The sequence below is a fragment of the Malaclemys terrapin genome, chromosome 21 (assembly GCF_027887155.1).
Source record: "Malaclemys terrapin pileata isolate rMalTer1 chromosome 21, rMalTer1.hap1, whole genome shotgun sequence".
Lineage (NCBI taxonomy): Eukaryota > Metazoa > Chordata > Testudines > Emydidae > Malaclemys > Malaclemys terrapin.
The window spans coordinates 17,184,393-17,204,162 of NC_071525.1; the positions used below are offsets into that span (position 1 = coordinate 17,184,393).

Genomic DNA, 19,770 nt, shown 5'->3' on the forward strand with positions numbered 1-19,770 from the left:
GAGGGGGGGAGGGTCAAGCTAGAGCGCCATTAACTCCACCCCTTTGCATGTGTGCCCTTAACTCTGCCCCCTTCATAGATTTCAAGCTCAGATCTGGGAGTCGAGCTAGAGCACTGTTAACCCCGCCCCCTTGAACGTGTGCCCCTAACTCTGCCCCCTTTGCAGATTTCAAGCCCAGATCTGGGGGTCGAGCTAGAGCTGGGCTTTTAGTGAGACATCCGATCGCCATGGAAGGACTCAAAGGTTTGGAGAATCTGCCCCCTCCCTGGGGTAGTTGTTGCGAGGGTCAAGTCCTCTCCTCGGGGAAAACCTGCCCCTTATTTCCAGTCTGGATTTGTTTGGCTTCATCTCCCAGCCAGCGGATCTCGCTTTGCCTTTGTGGGGTGGGTTAAACAGCCTCTGCTCTCCGACATCTCCTCCCCAGAGAGGTGCTGATAGCCCCGGACCAAGGCACCCCCCTCCCTGGCACTGTGGGCGACCCAGATTCAAGCCCTTGCTCTGTTTGATTCACATTAGGGCATCGGGACCAGCCCTTACTGCTATGGGAGAGCCCCCACCCCGCCCCCTGCAGCACAGCGCCCCCTATTGCTGTCCTGAGGCATCGGGGCCAGCCCTGCCAGGGGAGAGCACAGCCACCTGTTTCCTGCAGCACAGCGCCCCCAGTGCTGCTCTGGGGCATCAGGGCCAGCCCTGACTGCTAGGGGACAGCGCCTCACCCTGCCCCCTGCAGCACAGCACCCCCAGCGCCATGCTGTGGCATTGGGAAGACCCCCCCGAAAGGGAACACAACACTAGGCACCATGTGGATTTGTAAAATACATTTTATTTCCTTGGGAATACAAAGTCTGCTGGGTTAAAGTCATTAAACGGTTGGCACCTCACGGAACAACGACACACAACGAAACCGACGTAGTCTCGGAATTAATCCAGCTCTCCTGATATGTTCGCTAGCCTAGTTCTACCTGGGAGCAGGGCTGGCTAAGCCAGTGGCACAATTGTGTCCTGTAACACACGTACACACGCGCACACATGCTACTCAAAAGTTACTGCGCTAATCCTGGCTTCAATTATTTTTTACATTCTTCCCTATTTACATAGAAGCCAAGAACGGGAATTGTCCACACGACTTAGTGCCAATCGATGGAGGCGGCGTTCTGGGTTAGGCTGTGGCTCTTTTACAAAGCTCTGGGAACACAAAGCCAAATAGCGGGCGATGGAAATGAAAGCTGGTTGAATTTCAATTTGGGGTTTTTTTGGGGGGGTGGAGGGGGATTCTGTGTTTTCAAACCAAAGAAGGCTCCGAATCGGAACAAAATGGCAACGTTTCCTGCAAAATGAAACTATGCGGTGAAAAAATTTCTTGTTTGGGTTTCAGCTTTTTTAATTGCGAGGTGACGTCGTTCTGGGCTGTGGAAACAGGAGTGGCGGACGTACGACACGGGCGGGACTTGGCCTGCTCTGGGGAGGCCGAAGTTGGAGAACCGTGTCTGGGTTGGGACGCTGCCCGTTCAGAAAGGGGTGGCCCGAATGGAGAGTCCAGGGCAGAGCCAGGAGTGCCAGAACCGGGGGGCCGCAGGGCCTGACCCCAGCACTTTCTACAGGACATAAGGGTCAGTGCCTGGTGGGGGGGAGGGGAGAGAGGAGCGAGCGAGAGGGGCGTCTCGAGGGGAAGAGGTGGGGAGAGAACAGGGCCTCGGGGGAAGGAGTGGGGTGGGGGCAGGGAGAAGGAGAGAAGGGGCGGGGCCTCAGGAGGAGGGGCGGGGCCATGGTTCAGACGCTGGTGGCCCCCCCACTATTAGACAGCTTCCACCACTCCTGGGGAGAGCAGCAGAACGGATCAGCGGTTTAGAAAACTTGACCATTGACGAAAGATTAAAATAATCGGGCCTGTTTAGTCTAGTGAAGAGGAGGCTGAGGGCGGACCTGAGAACAGTCTTTAAACATGGTCTGGGCAGGGGAGATTGAGGTCAGGTATTAGGAGAAACTTCCGAACTCTCCGGGGCGTTCAGCTCTGGACTGTTTCCAGGCAGGTTGTGGGACCCCCGTCAGCGGAGGGTTTTAAGACCAGGTTCGAGAAATGCCTGACGGGGATGGTCTGGGGTTACTTGGTTCTGCGGCAGTGCGGGCGGCTGGCTGCCTCGCGAGGTCCCTGGGTCCTTTCCACCCAGCCCTCATGTCGACGTCATTCACGTGGTTCCTTTACCTGCCAGAGCTCTGTGAAGTGGCCTTATTATTATTATACCAGAGCCTCAAGCGCCGTGTTTTATTTTACATCTCATCACGTCACATCCAGCTAATCAATAAATAGAGCCTAGATCCGGGGGCCTGGAAGGGTTAACAAGGTTAGGGGGAGGTCTCTGGGCAGAATTAAGTGCTGGTTAGAGAGTTTTGACCTTGTTAGTCTGGGCTTTTTATTTATTTCGTTTTCTATCATCAGGCAAATATCTGTACAAAAATGACACCAAAAATAAATGACGATTTGTTATAAATTTCCCCCAGGACAGCTGGTGCTGACGGATCATAGAATTCCAGGGGGTCGGACCCAGAACGTGAGCACCTGTTTATCCCAGTGGGAAACAAAGATTACAGCTGTGGGGGGTTTTGGGGCTCCTGATATACATCTGAGCCACCCAGAGATTTCCCCTCGGAAGAACGATGTCAATTAGACGTGTGATTTTCTACTGGTCTAGTTATACCAGTAGGACAGGGCTGATCTGTCTATACTAGCACAGCTGTGGGGGCCGTTATCCCAGTAGGACAGGGTTTTAGCCCAGTCCAGTGTATTCCCCTTCCTGGCTGGGGATGGCTGTGCTGGTCTAAGCAGCTGTATACCATAGACAAGTCTTTACGCAGCAGAAAAACGATGTTCCTTCGGCACGTGGAAAGACAGATTGGGGGAATTAGAACAAGGCCTGGATTGGTTTAGGGAGGATCCCCCAGGCCTGTTTTATACAGGGTCCGCCAGGGCTATCTAGGCAGGTACTTGCATGGGTCCTATAGAGATAGCTCAAGGGGGTAATTAACGATTCAACAGGGCTTTGGTTGAGCCTCCCAATCAGTGCCAAATTAAGCCACACAAAAGCCTGGGGTGGGAGGGAATTATGAGCCACATTGTACACAGGAGAAATTAAGAGATTGTGGGGAAACTGAGGCACACAGCGAGGTTAGAACATACCTCAAGGTAGCACAAAATCTGTAGCATAGGTGGGATTTAAACCGCAGGTCACCTGGGTCCCTGTGCAGGGCCAGACCCACATAACCAGCCATAGGGCTGTCAAAGAAGGGGCATCAGGATATGAGGCGCTGCCCAGACACACAGCAAGTGACAGTCCCTGCCCTAGCTGAGATCAGGGGCCTGTTGCCCCAGAAGTTGCCCAGACACACAGCAAGAGACAGCCCCTCTCCCAGCTGCATTCAGTCGAAGCTCCTGATTGCAGTGGGTGGGGCTTCCATGGCAGGGGGCGTGTCCTGCCATTAGTGGGCGGGGCAGGACCTGCACTCTGCATGGGGTTGATCCCAGTAGGCAGGGTTTCCGTGGCGGGGGCGTGCCTGGTGATTTGGGGGCACAGACAGGTCCTGATTCCAGCGGGCGTGGTTTCCGTGGCAGAGCGTGGGTCACTGTGGGGGGTAGGGGGTGCTCACTTGACGCGGATCTCTGCATACTCCGCCAGCTCCTCCGTCAGGGTGTAGCTGTCCTTGGTGGGCAGTTTGGTGAAGTCGATGTTGGCGTAGTCCACGTTCAGGTCCAGGGAGCCCTCGGGCTTGTTCAGGAGGCGTTTGTCGGAGGCCAGGCGCCGCTCGTACTGCGGGGGAAGCAGAGCAGCGTCAACCTGGGTACGATTGGCGTGTTCACCCGTGGGACTCCCTGACACTGGAGGGTATATGGCTAGCCTGTGGACTCCCTGCCACTGGATATTACAGGATTAACCTGTGGGATTCCTTGGCAATGTATATTATAGGATAAACCTGTGGGACTCCCTGATGGTGAAAATTATAGGCTTACCTGTGAGGCTTCCTGAGCCTGGATATGATAGGGTTACCTGTGGGACTCCCTGACACTGGATATTAACCCCAGGAGTCCCTCCTACTGGGTATTATATTGTTAACTCACAGGACTCCCTCCCCCTGGATATTATGGAATTAACACATGGGGCTCTCTGCCACTGGATATTATAGGATTAACTCACAGGACACCCTGCCACTGGGTTTTAGTGGGGTTAACCATTGGGACTCCCTGCCACTTGATACAAGGGGCTCAACCTATTGGATTTGCTTCAGGAGGATACCATTGGGGTTATTCGATCCAATAATACCGTAGTTTACCTAGGAAATTCACTGCCACTTGATCTTACTGGGATTACCCAGTGGGACCTTATTGGCATTAACCTGGAGAACTAATGACTGCAGGATCCTTTCCAAAGGATGCATTCCTAACCAGAGCTCTCCTGGGCAGGGAGTTCCACGGGTGCGAGGACTGTCCCATGGGGGGGGGGGTCTGTTAAGATTTTATGCCACAAAGAGACTAGACCACGGAACGAGCAGAGGGAGAAGGCAAAACACCACAACACTGCAAGGAACCTTGCTGCCAGGACAAGGGGCTGCCGATATTCCAAGAAGACCCCCATGCCCTGCCCCACAGCTGAACTGTGAGAGCTACCCAAGCAACAGGCTAGAAACCAGAACTGGTGCCCCCTAGAGGGGAAAGGCCCCATGCCCTATTCCCCACCACCATGAGCCCAACAGTCACCAGTTCTTGGGCCAGATCAGAACCAGCGCCCCCTAGGGGAAAGGCCCTGTGTCCCATTCCCTGCCCAGCCAGTCCGCTGCATGACTGTGGGGTGCAGAAGGGGTCCCCGTGTCCAAGCCAAGGTGTGACGCACACTGGTGGGGGGTGACACAGACTGGGGAATCCAGACTTACCCGGGGGTCAGTGGCTCTCCAGGGAGCAGATCTCCTTAGACTAGCGGAGAAGGAAGAGCTGTCACTGTGTACCTGGGGGGACGACCCCTTGCTGCCGCCCCATACGGAGGATGCCTCTGGGGAGCACCTCTGAAGCCGCAGCTTTACGGACTGGGTCTGGGATGCAAAGGGATGGAAGAATCCCTTCCCCCACCCCATTCACCAGCCTGGGGCTGGATCATAGGAACATAGGAACGGCCAGACTGGGTCAGACCAAAGGTCCATCTAGCCCAGTATCCTGTCTGCCGACAGTGGCCCATGCCAGGTGCCCCAGAGGGAATGAACATAACAGGGAATCATCAAGTGATCCATCCCCTGTCGTCCATTCCCCGCTTCTGGCAAACAGAGGCTAAGGACACCATCCCTGCCTAGCCTGACTAACAGCCATTGATGGACCTGTCCTCCAGGAACTTATCTAGTTCCCCGAGAGAGGAAAGGCCCCCACGTCCCATTCCCCGCCCCTCTGAGCCAGCCAGTCCGGGCTAGATTTCCTCTCTGGTTATGGACACTAGTGCCTGACAACATAGAGGACTCAATTTTATCTAAACTACCCATCCCCATCCACCCCACTCCACTTATCCACATCCCCTCCCTCCATCCATCCACCCCTATACACACCTCTCCACTTATCCACTCTTATACCCATTCCCTCCATCCCTTCATCCATCCACCCATTGATCCCCATCCACACCTCTCCACACCCCTCCATCCATCCATCACTCCTATACAGAGTCCTCCACTTATCCACCACTATACACACCCATCCCTCCATCCACCTCATACACACCCCTCCATCCATCCATCCATCCATCCCAGACGCACCTCTCCCTTCCTCCCTCCATCCACCCCATACACACCCATCCCTCCATCCACCTCATACACACCCCTCCATCCATCCATCCATCCATCCCAGACGCACCTCTCCCTTCCTCCCTCCATCCACCCCATACACACCCATCCATCCACCCCATACACACCCCTCCCTCCCTTCATCCCCCCCTCATGCACCCCTCCCTACCCACACACACAGCACTCTCTGCACCTCCCTGTTCTCCCCGCCATGCCAGTCCCATCATCCCACCTCGGATTTGTCCAGGGCCCCCGGGGGCCGGTACTCGCCGCTGTACGCCACGGGCGGGTGCTCCAGCTGCACAAAACTGGAGTTTTCATTCACGTTTTTCCTGGGGAAAGAGAGACAGCACAGACACCTCTGTCACTGACGACCCCCACAGTGTAGGGGGAGATTCTCTGTCACTGGGCAACCCCCACAGCCGGGGGAGGGGGGGAATTCTCTGTCACTGGGTGACCCCCGCAGCGGGGGGGGAGGGCAATGCCCTGTCGCTGGGTGACCTCAACCCCCCCTTATGACATTACATATCTCATCCCTCCATTAACAATCTGCATCGCGTAACTGCATCTGCATTAACGACGTAATTTAATAATGATCTTACTAATCAAAAGGTAGCAGTTTGCTCCTGATGTATCAGTAACTGAGAGTTGCTAATGACTTATCAATCATTAATTACCCACCAACCATCTTTGATTAGGATCAATTAATGGCTAATGCCCCAGACTGGTCAATAGGGTGACTGCTAATTACCAAACACGGATTAATATTGGTGCTTCATTAATTATGCCGTCAGTCAGTCATTAGAAATGCCCTTTAACCAACGATTGTGGGTGACCGATCTGGATATAACTGTTTATCCTTCTCCTCCAAAAATGCTCCTTAGTTTTAAGCGAAGAACCGTCACGTGTGTTAATTGTTATTCTGTCTTTATTTAGCGGTACAAAAAATGGTGTCCTTCCCCTGCCAAAATCGCCCTGTCTAAAATAAACGATGAAAACGTGTTTAAAACGATTGTGGCGAATGACACTTAGTTCGGTGGGTGGCCATTTGCCGGCCGCCCCGGTAAGAGCGCCCCTCGTTTGAAAACCCGATTGGATCGGAAGATCCGCCTGGTGATGGCAGTTAGGCCGGGGGTTCTGCCTCGTACCGGCAAGAGGACGGTCTGCGATCCGGCCTGGATTCGGGCCTCGGCGTCACCCCGCTCCCGGGACGCCCCGTTCGTTAATACAGCTGAGCCCCGGGGGGCTCCGCACTTACTTTTTCCGCGTCTGACTCACGTAACACACGGCGGCAATGAGAATCGCAAAGGCCACCACAGCGCCCACCGGCCCCACCTTCGCCCACATCAGATTGTCTGAAAGCAGCATGGGGCTGGGGTTAGTCCCGGCCTCTCCCAGCAGGGAGCGCTGTGGGCAGTCGGGGGCGGGGTGCTGGCTGTGGGGGAGCTCCCAATTACCCCAGTCCCGGACACTCCCAACAGGGGGCACTGTGGGGAGCCGGGGGGGAGGGGTGCTGGCTGTGGGCGGAGCTCCCAGTTACCCTAGCCCCAGCCTCTCCCAGCAGGGGGCGCTGTGGGGAGCGGGGCAGGAGCACTGGCCATGGGGGGAGCTCCTGGCTACCCCAGCCCCAGCTGTTCCCAGCAGGGGGCGCTGTGGGGAGCGGGGCAGGAGCACTGGCCATGGGGGGAGCTCCCGGCTACCCCAGCCCCAGCTGTTCCCAGCAGGGGGCGCTGTGGGGAGCGGGGCAGGAGCACTGGCCATGGGGGGAGCTCCCGGCTACCCCAGCCCCAGCTGCTCCCAGCAGGTGGCGCTGTGGGGAGCGGGGCAGGAGCACTGGCCATGGGGGGAGCTCCCGGCTACCCCAGCCCCAGCTGCTCCCAGCAGGTGGCGCTGTGGGGAGCGGGGCAGGAGCACTGGCCATGGGGGGGAGCTCCCAGCTACCCCAGCTCCGGCTGCTCCCAGCAGGGGGCGCTGTACGGAGCAGGGCAGACACTCACTGGAGTGGTGGAACTGGAGCTGCTGGTTCTTGGTGCCATAGAGGTTGCGGGCGGAGCAGACAATGAAGAGCTGTGAGTCTGGCTCCCCGCGCAGCGTCAGGATGCTGGTGACCGTGTAGCCCGTCTTCTGGGAATAAACGAACTCCTGGTCAGTCTCGTTGACCGTCACGTTCCGGGTGGGCAGCTCGAAGGAGATCACGGGCTCCGGATTGGCCAGCACGGCACAGACGCACTGCACCGTGTCCCGAGCCGCCGTGCACTTCGACTCCATGAGGATTATGGGAGCGACTGCGGGGAGAGACGCAGCATCAGCATCGCAGAGATGCAGCCAGCTCTGGGGTGGGACAGCTGGGGAACAGCCATGCATAACACTGCACGGAAACAGTTAGGCTGGTGCTGAAATACAGCCAGCTCTGGGGCAGGGCACAGCCACACAACACTGCACAAGGATGGCCTGCCCCAGAGCTGGTTGAGATATAGCTGCACAAGGACGCCACACGGGGAGAGCTCGCCCGGCGCTGAGATGCAGCCAGCTATGGGACGGGGAAGCTTAGGAACAGCTACACAACACTGCACGGGGATAGCCTGCACCAGAGCTACCTGAGATGCAGCCAGCTCTGGGGCGGAGCAGCTGGGGAACAGCCACACATAACGCTGCCCGGGACAGCTCGTCTGGTGCTGAGATGCAGCCACCTCTGGGGGGGAGGAAGTGGGAGGAAAGCCCTGACACCCTCTTCCACCCGGCATGGATGACTCACACTCCACGGTGAGGTTGAAGGCGGAGCCGCGCTGGCCGTACTGGTTCTCCGCCACACACCAGTACTCCCCGTCGTCCTCGTGGGTCACGGCGGGGATCTCCAGCAGCAGCTCGCTCTCATAGACCACCGTGGCCACGATCTGCTTCTCCTTGAAGATGGTGATGATGGGCTCGGGGTTGCTCTCGGTGGTGCACAGGATAGTCACCGGCTCCCCCTCCACCGCCACCACCGAGGAGTTCACCGATGGCTTCCGTGGGGCATCTGTGGGGGTTGGGCAGGGGTTCACTGACCCACAGAGCCAGAACTATAACCACTAGGCACCACTCCCCTCCCAAAGCCAGGATAGAACCAGGAGTCCTGGCTCCCAGCCCCACCACACTCCACTCCTAGAGCCGGGATACAACCCAGAAGTCCTGGCTCCCAGCCTTGCCCCACTCCCCTCCCAGAGCCAGGATAGAACCCAGGAGTCCTGGCTCCCAGCCCCACCCTACTCTAACCACAGGCCCCATTCCCCTCCCAGAGCTAGGATGGAACCCAGGAGTCCTGGCTCCCACCTTCCACCCCCGCTCTAACCACTACGGCCCACTCTTCTCCCACCGCTAGGAAATAGAACCCAGGAGCAGCACCGACCCCCCACACTCTAACCACTAGATCTCAATCCCCTCCCAGAGCCAGGCTAGAACCCAGGAGTCCGGGCTCCCAGCCCCTCCCCTCCGCTCTGACCACTAGACCCCTCTCCCCTCCCGCCCAGGCACTCACACATGACGGTGAGGGCCAGGGAGCGGTTCACCCGCCCGTACACGTTCTCGGCCACGCAGACGTAGATCCCGTCGTGCGCATGGGTGACGTTGTCCAGCTCCAGCGTCAGGTTGGTGGACGGCTCCTCCCGCAGCACGGCCTCCTCCTTGAACCACGCCAGCAAGGCCATGGGGTTGCTGTCTGCCACGCACAGCAGCACCACGTGCGAGCCCTCCGTGATCTCCAGGGACGAGTTCACCTGCAGGATCCGGGGCACGTCTGTGGTGGGGGAGGCAGAGCTGAGCCTTCGCCTGCGGGACTCCCGGCCACTGGAGGTCAGCGGGATTAACTTGCGGGACTCCCTGCCACTGGAGGTCAGCGGGGTTAACTTGCGGGACTCCCTGCCCCTGGAGGTCAGCGGGATTAACTTGCGGGACTCCCTGCCACTGGGTGTTTGGGGGTTTAGGCCACACTACTGGGTATTAGTGGGGTTAACCCACGGGACTCCCTGCCACCGGGTGCCAGTAGGGTTAACCCACAGGGCTCCTCTTGCTCTAAGCACTAGCCCCCACTCCCCTCCCGGTGCCAGGGCCAGAACCCAGCAGGCTGAGGGGGGCGGGGCTGGGGACTCACACTTGACGTCCAAGGTGGCGAAGGCCTCGAAAAGGAAGGTGGTGTTGGTGTAGGTAACCTGGCAGCCCAGCTCGTGCCCATTGTTCTCCCGCGAGGGCTGGAACTTGAGCAGGGACACCTGGCTCCAGGTGCCGCTCTCCTCCTCCAGCTGGCCGAAGACAGCCTGTCCCTCCAGCACCTCGTGGTTCAACCAGCTCACCACCGGCTTCATGGTGGGGCAGTTATCCGGCACCACGCACCGCACCTCCGCCTCTGTCCCCACCACCACTGCAGCCGGGGGCACGATGGTGGGTTTGTCTGGCGAGGGAAGAGGCTGGGTGAAGCCAGGGACGTGGGCTCCAACCCACTGGACCCCACTCCCCTCCTGGAGTCGGGGATAGAACCCAGGAGTCCTGGCTCCCAGTCCCCCCACCCCGCCGCTTTAACCACTAGACCCCACTCCCCTCCCAGAGCCATGGAGAGAACCCAGGAGTCCTGGCTCCCAGTCCCCCCACCCCACTGCTTTAACCACTAGACCCCACTCCCCTCCCAGAGCCATACAGCAAACCCAGGAGTCCTGGCTCCCAGTCCCCCCACCCCACCGCTTTAACCACTAGACCCCACTCCCCTCCTGGAGTCGGGGATAGAACCCAGGAGTCCTGGCTCCCAGTCCCCTCACCCCACTGCTTTAACCACTAGACCCCACTCCCCTCCCAGAGCCATACAGCAAACCCAGGAGTCCTGGCTCCCAGTCCCCCCACCCCACCGCTTTAACCACTAGACCCCACTCCCCTCCTGGAGCCGGGGATAGAACCCAGGAGTCCTGCTCCCAGTCCCCCCACCCCACCACTTTAACCATTAGACCCCACTCCCCTCCCAGAGCCATAGAGAGAACCCAGGAGTCCTGGTTCCCAGACTCCCTCTCCTCTAACCACTAGACCCCACTCCTCTTCCAGAGCCAAGGATAGAACCCAGGAGACCTGGCTCCCACTCCCTCCACCCCACCACTTTAACCACTAGACCCTACTCCCCTCCTGGAGCCAGGGGTAGAACCCAGGAGTCCTGCTCCCAGTCCCCGCCTCCCTTGCTCTAACCATTAGACCCCACTCCCCTTCCAGAGGCGAGAAGAGACCCAAATGCGCCCTGATGCAGCAGTAGGGGGTGCTGAGCTCCATGGCACAGGGTGCATGATTCACTCGGGGGGGGGGGGGCTCTCTCATCACTGTTAATTCTGAGCCCCGAGAGGGGCAAGGGCCCCATGCCCCATTTTCCCCTGCCCGAGCCAGCCAGTCCCGTGCCCTGAATCTGGATGGCAGCTGGCGCCCCCTAGAGGGGAAAGGCCCCATGTCCCATTCCCCAATTCAGCCATCTCAGGGGCCTGGCCCCAGCGCCCCCCACTCACCGATGATCTCCAGGTTGCTGTGCTCCGAGTACGTGTACTGGTTGTAGCCGCCCAGGTCCCCGCGGAAGAAGTACTTCCCCGCCAGCTCGGGGCTGAGCCGACTGAGTTGCAGGGTGCAGTTGCGGGCCTGGAGGTCGCCCAGCAGGTGGGTGCGGCCCTGGAAGCTCTCGTGAACGATGCTGGTGCGCGACTTGTACACCACAGGCGGGTAGTTTCGGGGGTAGGGGCTGTTGAAGTACCAGATGCCGTGCACGACCGAGGGGCGCAGCTCGTCCGGGTAGTCGAAATGGCACGGGATGGCCACGCACGTGCCCTCGAAGGCCATAATGGTCTGCGGCATCCACGCACTCCACGGCCCACCCAGGGTGCCTGGCGGGCAGACAGGAGCGACAGGTGCTGGGCGATGGGGACAGGAACCCGCACGCCCGTCTCCTTTGCCGCCAACCTCTCCTGCCACGGACCACTCTCCTTCCCGTCGATTTCCCCACTGCCCTCTTCTCTGCCCAGCTGCCAAACTCTGTCGGTCCCTGGTTTGTTACCCGTCTGTCCATCCCTCTCTATCCATCCATCCCCTCTCCACTATCCATCCATCAAGCTATCTCTCCTTCCCTCCACCTAGCCATCCATCCCTCTCTATCTATCCATCCATCTCTCCCTCCCTCCACTTAGCCATCCATCCTTCTCTATCCATCCATCCCTCCCTCCACGTGTCCATCCATCCCTCTCTACCCAGCCATCTCTCCCTCCACCTATCTCCCCATCCATTTATATCTATCCATCGCTCCCTCCCTCCACCTATCCATCTCTATCCATCCATCCCTCTCTATCCATCCATTCATCACTTCACCTGTCCATCCATCCCTCTCTAACATCCATCTCTCCCTCCACCTATCTATCCATCCATTTATATCCATCCATCGCTCCCTCCCTCCACCTATCTATCCCTCCACCCCTCTCTCCACCTATCCCTCCATCTCTCCCTCCCCCACCTATCCATCCATCCCTTTCTATCCATCCCTCTCTATCTATCCATCTGTTCCTCTCTCTGCTTATCCATCCATTCCTCCCTCCCTCCCACAAAACATTTATCCACACATCCATCCAATGAACCGTTTATCCATCTACCTACCCACCCAACCAGCCAACGGTCCATCCACCCAACCATTTAGCCATCCATCCATCCATCCATCCATCCATCCAAACAATCCACCATTTATCCATCCACCTACCCACCCAATCATCTGACCAACCATTTGTCCATTTAACCATCCACTCAACCAACCTACCTTCTATCCATCCATCCCCGCACCTACTCAATCATCCATTCATCCAAATCACCATCCAGCCATCCCTGCTTTCATCTCTCTCTAATTATTTCTCAGACAGTTGGTGGCGCCGTAGCTAAATGCCACCTAAGCAACAAGTGCAATTCAACCTATATAAAATTACAGTTCTGACCCTCGTGGCCTCCTCTTTGACTCGCCCCTATGGATCCTGTTCTGGCGAGGACACCAAGCAGGGTTGCCTGTAGGTTCCCCCCAGCAGGGTCCCCCATCCTGTCAGCGCAGCCCAAACCCAAGGCCTTTGGGAACCCTCTTCCGGCAGAGCTAGTTCAGGGCTATTCCCGTGCTGGGAACGTTAGACCTAAATGAACACGCACCTGACTCTGGAACTCCTCCCGTGCCTCAGTTTCCCTGCTGACCCAACCACCAGCTTTCAGCGCCCAGTTAGAACCCAGATCCTACTCCCCAAGCTCTCATCATGGCTAGTGGGGTAGGGGAGGAGGTATCCCATGGAGAGCATCCCTCTGTTTCCCCCAATGTGGAGAGCTCCCCAAAACACACACCCACAGCCTTGGAGGACACACACACCCCCATCAGGGAGTAGATAGCTTGTTCTCCCAGGACCACCCAGCCCTCAGTCCAGGGGTACAATAGAGCTAGACAAGGTCCAACAAACTCAGCTCACGTGCCAGGAAAATTTGAACCACCGATGGTGAGCTGATTGGCAGGTCTGGAAAACCAATCAGATGCACCATCCCGCCCGCTTGGCTATGTCTGTGTGATGACGCAGGGCGAGTGGACAGTTCCCGCGAGCCCCAGGTTCAAACCCACCCTCTGGAGACAGGGCTATAAAAGACAGGAAATAGGGCTGTGGATTGCTCCCTTGGGGTTCCCTCAGTACCTCCAAATAGGATCCCCAAGGTGAGCAGAACCCCAGCAGCCTTCATCTTCTCAGGGGGCGGCGAGATTGTGTCAACTGGGGAGAGAGAAAAGGGGCTTAGATGAGGTGTGGTTGGTGTTATCCCATCCAGCAGGGGGCGGCGTGCACCCAAACAGAGCAGATTCATTCCTCCCAGCAGGAGGCGCCGGGACCTTCAAACAAACAGTCGGGGAGAGACCAGGGCAAATGGGCACCAAAACTAGAGGTCATTCATTGCAAGCAGCAACTGCTGTGATGCCCCCTCAGGGCCATGCTGGGGATAGAACCCAGGGGTCCTGGCTTCCCCTCCCACATCCACCCTCTGCAATCAGACCCTTCCCTTCCCCTACAGAAGTAAGGATGAAATTAACCAGAAAGTATCAGGGGGTAGCCATGTTAGTCTGTATCTACAAAAACAACAAGGAGTCTGGTGGCACCTTAAAGACTAACAGATTTATTTGGGCATAAGCTTTCGTGAGTAAAAACCTCACTTCTTCGGATGCATAGGAAGAAGTGAGGTTTTTACTCACGAAAGCTTATGCCCAAATAAATCTGTTAGTCTTTAAGGTGCCACCAGACTCCTTGTTGTTTTTATTAACCAGAAAGAAACTTTCAGGGTGGATCTCAGGGGACAGTTCTCCCAATGCAGAGGTATGGGGGAAGTCTCTGAGGTTGGGGAATCACTTCCCAACAAGGGGAAAGAAGTGGGGTCTAGTGGTTAGAGCGGGGGGAGAGGGGGTTGGGAGCCAGGACTCCCTGGGTTCTCTCCCTGGCACAGGGAGGGTAGTGGAGTCTAGTGGTTAGAGCGGGGGGGCTTGGGAGCCAGGTCTCCTGGGATCTCTCCCTGACATTCGGGAGATTTAACCCCAGGCCCGGGTAGGTGTTTCCCATCCCCGGTTGCCCCACGGGCTCTCAGCTGTGACTCCAACAGGGCAGGGAGATCCCTGGCCCAGGGGGGAGAAATGCAGCCTCAACCCAACCCAAGGAAACATGGGAACAGAGCAGTCACTGCTGTTCTCACAATGGCCTCAAGATGGCAGTGGGGCCTCGCAGAAACGCAGCCACATTCACACACAGTAAAGTAGTAGCAGAGCCAGGGGGAGAACCCAGGAGTCCTGGTTCCCAGCCCCTTCCACTCTAGCCCCCACTCCCCTCTCAGAGCTGGGGGGAGAACCCAGGAGTCCTGGCTCCCAGCCCCTTCCACTCTAGCCCCCACGCCCCTCTCAGAGCTGGGGGGAGAACCCAGGAGTCCTGGCTCCCAGCCCCTTCCACTCTAGCCCCCACTCCCCTCTCAGAGCTGGGGGGAGAACCCAGGAGTCCTGGCTCCCAGCCCCTTCCACTCTAGCCCCCACTCCCCTCTCAGAGCTGGGGGGAGAACCCAGGAGTCCTGGCTCCCAGCCCCTTCCACTCTAGCCCCCACGCCCCTCTCAGAGCTGGGGGGAGAACCCAGGAGTCCTGGCTCCCAGCCCCTTCCACTCTAGCCCCCACTCCCCTCTCAGAGCTGGGGGGAGAACCCAGGAGTCCTGGCTCCAAGCCCCTTCCACTCTAGCCCCCACGCCCCTCTCAGAGCTGGGGGGAGAACCCAGGAGTCCTGGCTCCCAGCCCCTTCCACTCTAGCCCCCACGCCCCTCTCAGAGCTGGGGGGAGAACCCAGGAGTCCTGGTTCCCAGCCCCTTCCACTCTAACCCCCACTCCCCTCTCAGAGCTGGGGGGAGAACCCAGGAGTCCTGGCTCCCAGCCCCTTCCACTCTAGCCCCCACGCCCCTCTCAGAGCTGGGGGGAGAACCCAGGAGTCCTGGCTCCCAGCCCCTTCCACTCTAGCCCCCACGCCCCTCTCAGAGCTGGGGGGAGAACCCAGGAGTCCTGGTTCCCAGCCCCTTCCACTCTAGCCCCCACGCCCCTCTCAGAGCTGGGGGGAGAACCCAGGAGTCCTGGTTCCCAGCCATCCCGTCTTAACCTCAAAGACAGTCCCCCTGGGGACACAGACGCTCCCCTATTAGCAGCACAACTCCCAGGCTGGTCGGTTCCGACTCTGAAGTTGTGGTGGCTGCCCCAGGCTCCGACGGGCACCGTGGGGAGCTAGCGATGGAGCAGCCCTGAGAGACACAACGGCTTTGAGGGCCCAGGCCTTGAACAGACACAGGGCCTGGAGGGGGTGGCTAGGACCGACTCAACCCAGAGCTCCATAGGCCTAGGCCTTGAGTAGCCCCATGGCATGGGGGGAAGGAGAAAAGGGGTCTATGGGGCCAACCCTACCCAACCCTAGACTCTGAGTAGCAGACCTGGGGGAGGGGATAGAGAGGACTGTGGGGCCAACCCTACTCAGGCCTAGACCTTGAGTAGCCCCACAACATGGGGAGAAGGGGATGAGAGGCCTATGGGGAGAGGCCAACCCCACTCAGGCCTGGACTATGAGTTGCCAGGCATCCAGTTTTTGACCAGAACTCCCAGTCGAAAAGGGACCCTGGTGGCTCTGGTCAGCACCGCTGACTGGGCCGTTAAAAGTCTGGTCGGCGGTGCAGCGGGGCTAAGGCAGGCTCCCTGCCTGCCCTGGCCCTGCGCCACTCCCGGAAGTGTCCGGCATGTCCCTACAGCCCCTAGGCACAGGGGCAATCAGGGAGGTTCCATGCGCTGCCCCTGCCCCCAGCCACGGCTCCGCAGCTCCCATTGGCCAGGAACCGTGGCCAATGAGAGCTGTGGGGGTGGTGCTTGCGGGCGCAGGCTGCTCGCAGAGCCCCCTGACCCCTCTGCCTAGGGGCCACTGCTGCAGGGACATGACGGCCGCTTCTGGGAGCAGTGCGGGGAAGCCTGCCTGAGCCCCGCTGCACCACCAACCGGGAGCTGCCTGAGGGAAGTGCCGCCCATGCACTGATGCCCCTCCCGCTCCCCAACCCGCTGCCTCAGCCCTGAGCCCCCTCCTGGAGCCTGCACTCTGCACCCCCTTCCACACCTCAACCCCCTGCCCCAGCCCGGAGCCCCCTCCTGCACCCCAAACCACTCATCCCCAATCCCACCCTAGAGTCCTCACCCCCTCCTGCACCCCAACCCCCTGCCCCAGCCTGGAGCCCCCTCCTGCACCCTGAACCCCTCATTTCTGGCCCCACCCCAGAGCCCGCACCCCAAGCCGGAGCCCTCACCCCCTTCCACACCCCAACCACCTGCCCCAGCCCGGAGCCCCCTCCTGCATCCCAAACCACTCATCCCCAATCCCACCCTAGAGTCCTCACCCCCTCCTGCACCCCAACCCCCTGCCCCAGCCTGGAGCCCCCTCCTGCACCCTGAACCCCTCATCCCCAATCCCACTCTAGAGTCCTCACCCCCTCCTGCACCCCTGCCCCAGCCTGGAGCCCCCCCTGCACCCTGAACCCCTCATTTCTGGCCCCACCCCAAGCCGGAGCCCTCACCCCCTCCCGCATCCCAAGCCCCTGCCCCAGCCCAGTGAAAGTGAGTGAGGGTGGGGGAGAGCGAGCGACAGCGGGAGGGGGGACGGAGTGAGTGGGGGATGGGGACTCTTATAAGAGGCAGGGCAGGGGTGGGGCCTCAGAGAAGGTGTGGGGCAGGGGTGTTTGGGTTTTTGCGATTAGAAAGTTGGCAACCTTAATGAGAGGCCTATGGGGCCCAGTCTGCCCAGGCCTCTGCAGGCCAGAGGCAAGATGGCTGCCGGGCAACATGGCTCCAGCCCCTTGCCCGCATCAGGCCCCATTTCCAAGCCTCCGCCGCTCCCCAACCCCCTGGCACAGGCTGGTTGCCAGGGCCCAGCCCTGGCGTGAGCCCCACGGGCCGTGGAGCCAGCCCCGTCCCAATGCAGGGCGCTCCCATAACCCTTCGGGGGAGGCCTCGGCCCTCCTGATCCCTCCCCCATGACTCCGCCCCACCCCCCTCATTCCTGATCCTCCCTCCGGGTCCCCTCCCCAGAACAGCTCTCCTGATCTGCCCTCCAACACCTCCAGCTGCCCACCCCCCAAAAAATCCTGACCCCCATTTCCCCTGAAGCCGCCAGCCCCCCCCCCCCTTTTCTCCCCCTGAATCGCCTCAACCCCTCATGTCCCCTGTGGCCCCATCTCCAAATCGTGCCCTCTGCCCCCCCAATCCATTGGCTCTCCATCTGCCCCCCTAAATTCTCCAAACCCCTCCAGTCCTCAACCTCTGGCCCCTAAGCCCCAGACCAGCCCCAGTTCCCCACAAGCCCTCGCCTGGCTGTGTGCCCACCCAACGCTCCTCCCACCAATCTCATCCGCTGGGGGGCGGGGGTCTCCCATCCAAGCCATGGCACACACACCCACGCTCAGCTGGGGAGAAAAGCCAGGGGCAGCAGGCCTAGGCCGGGGGTAGCCAGGCGACGCGGGGCTCGGCCTCCCGGTCGTGGGCATGGCTGCCATCCATGGTCGGGGTTTGGCATCAGCTTGGGTTACAGGCACTGAGAGAGCTTATCAGGAGCCCATGTGGAACGAGTGGGGGGTCTGGACACCTGGGTTCTGGCTCCGGGAGGGGAATGGGGTATAGTGATTAGAGCAGGGGGGCTGGGCACCAGGACTCCTGGTTCTATTCTCTTTTGATCAGTAGTGACTAGCACAACCCCACCCCGCTTGCTACATGGGTCCCAGGAAGATAAACAGGCGACTTCTCCCCATCTGAGGGACAAAGGCCTTTGTGCCCTCAGAGGGAAAATGTCATCAGAGCTACAAGGCTCATTAATCATCCGGAGTCTGGACTCCCAGCACCTTTGTTCTCATCACTAGACCCCACTCCCCTCCCAGAGCTGGGGATAGAACCCAGGAGTCCTGGCTCCCAGCCCCCCTGCTCTAACCACTAGACCCCACCCCCCACCCCAACCAGGGACAGAATCCAGGAGTCCTGGCTCCCCACACATCCCCTGCTCTAACCACTAGACCCCACTCCCCTCCCCAACCAGGGACAGAACCCAGATGTCCTGGCTCCCAGCCCCCCTGCTCTAACCACTAGACCCCACTCCCCTCCCAAAGCCAGGGACAGAACCCAGGCGTCCTGGCTCCCAGCCCTGCCTGCTCTAACCCACCCGAGCCCAGTCTGGCACATGGCGACGCTCCGCAATCTCGTACCTTTCAGTGTCCTCCTGGCTTTCTAACCCCTCGGCGACTCCGGCATGAAGGTGGCAAAATCCCGGCACCTGTAACCGAAGGGACCGGCGGGGTCAGAGCCACGAATGGACCCCGGAGTGATCAGAGTCCCTGGTCCGAGGCAGCGGCCGGAACAACACCCCCCTCTGCACAGCTGGGACCGGCCCTTCCAGAGAGCAGCTCCAATCTGGGTCAGCAGGAAGGGGGGGATACCAGGTTAGGGGGACCCCAGATCTGATCCCCGGCAGTGGGGAAGGGGGCTTAGCAGGCTCAGGGATTGATCCGGGGGGCAAGGAAAAGGGGAACCCCAGGCTAGTTGGTGACTGAGCTGGGGGGCAGCAGGCGATACCGGTGCAGAGAGCTCCCACGGTGTGGCGCCAGCCTCCCCCTCACGGATCCCACCGCTGGCTCTCAGCGGGGCAGCGTCCCATCCCGGGCCAGCCGCTGGCACTGGCGTCCCCTCCCGCAGCCGGCGAGCTGGGGTGCCAGTTGCTCTGCGTTGCTGCGAGCGAGCGGAGCCCACACACAAATTCCTCCGGCTCAGCGTGTGCGTGGGGGGGACCTGCCACCGGGGGGATGGGGAGCCAGCTTCACGTGCTGGCTGCGACTCCCGGCACAGCTCTCTGCCTCCCGGAGCTGTGGGGCTTGGGGAGGTGGCCCCACAGGGCCCCCGTGGGTCCGGCCCTCTGGTCCCACTGGGCCAGAGGAAGGATAGTTCGGCTCTGAGTTTATTGATGCATCTTCCCCGGAGAGGAGATCAGAGACTGCAGGACTCCTGGGTTCTCGCCCAGCTCTGGGAGAAGGGTCTCGTGCGTGAACGGGGGGGTGGCGCTCGGAGCCAGGACTCCTGAGTTCTATCCCTGGTCTGGGAAGGGAGTGGGGTCTAGTGGTTAGAGCAGAGGGGCTGGAAGCCAGGACTCCTGGGTTCTATGATCCCTGGCAGATACAAGTCCATGGCAGTTTGAACTGAAGACCCGGATTTCCCTGGCCAAGGTCACGTGACACCCTCACCCCATGGATTCATTCCAGGGGCAGGAATTCCTGGCATGCCTGTCGTGTGCTGCCAACACATTTCCCCCCCTACGCTCCCCAGCTCCCCCCCTCCCCGCCCAGGGGAGACACAGCTGGGCACAAAGGAGCCTGTGTAATGCCCCCAC

The 19,770-nt window shown here is 59.6% G+C and overlaps 1 protein-coding gene across 2 annotated transcripts; it reads right to left on the reverse strand.

Moving 5' to 3' along the window:
* Positions 1-803: 803 nt before the first annotated feature.
* MAG (myelin associated glycoprotein) lies at positions 804-19,109 on the reverse strand. 2 transcript variants are annotated; one of them, XM_054011386.1, is made up of 12 exons: positions 18,963-19,109; positions 18,596-18,663; positions 13,500-13,574; positions 11,316-11,684; positions 9,935-10,231; positions 9,323-9,580; positions 8,564-8,824; positions 7,806-8,093; positions 7,067-7,163; positions 6,041-6,140; positions 4,921-4,960; positions 3,714-3,803 (listed from the first exon to the last, which is right to left on the reverse strand). In XM_054011386.1, exons 3-11 carry the CDS (start codon positions 13,543-13,545, stop codon positions 4,928-4,930), a joined length of 1,749 nt encoding a protein of 582 aa, XP_053867361.1. In that variant the 5' UTR covers positions 13,546-13,574; positions 18,596-18,663; positions 18,963-19,109; the 3' UTR covers positions 3,714-3,803; positions 4,921-4,927. The 2 variants fall into 2 exon arrangements, with proteins under 2 accessions (XP_053867360.1, XP_053867361.1); XM_054011385.1 differs by lacking the exon at positions 4,921-4,960 and having other exon boundaries at positions 804-3,803.
* Positions 19,110-19,770: the final 661 nt, after the last annotated feature.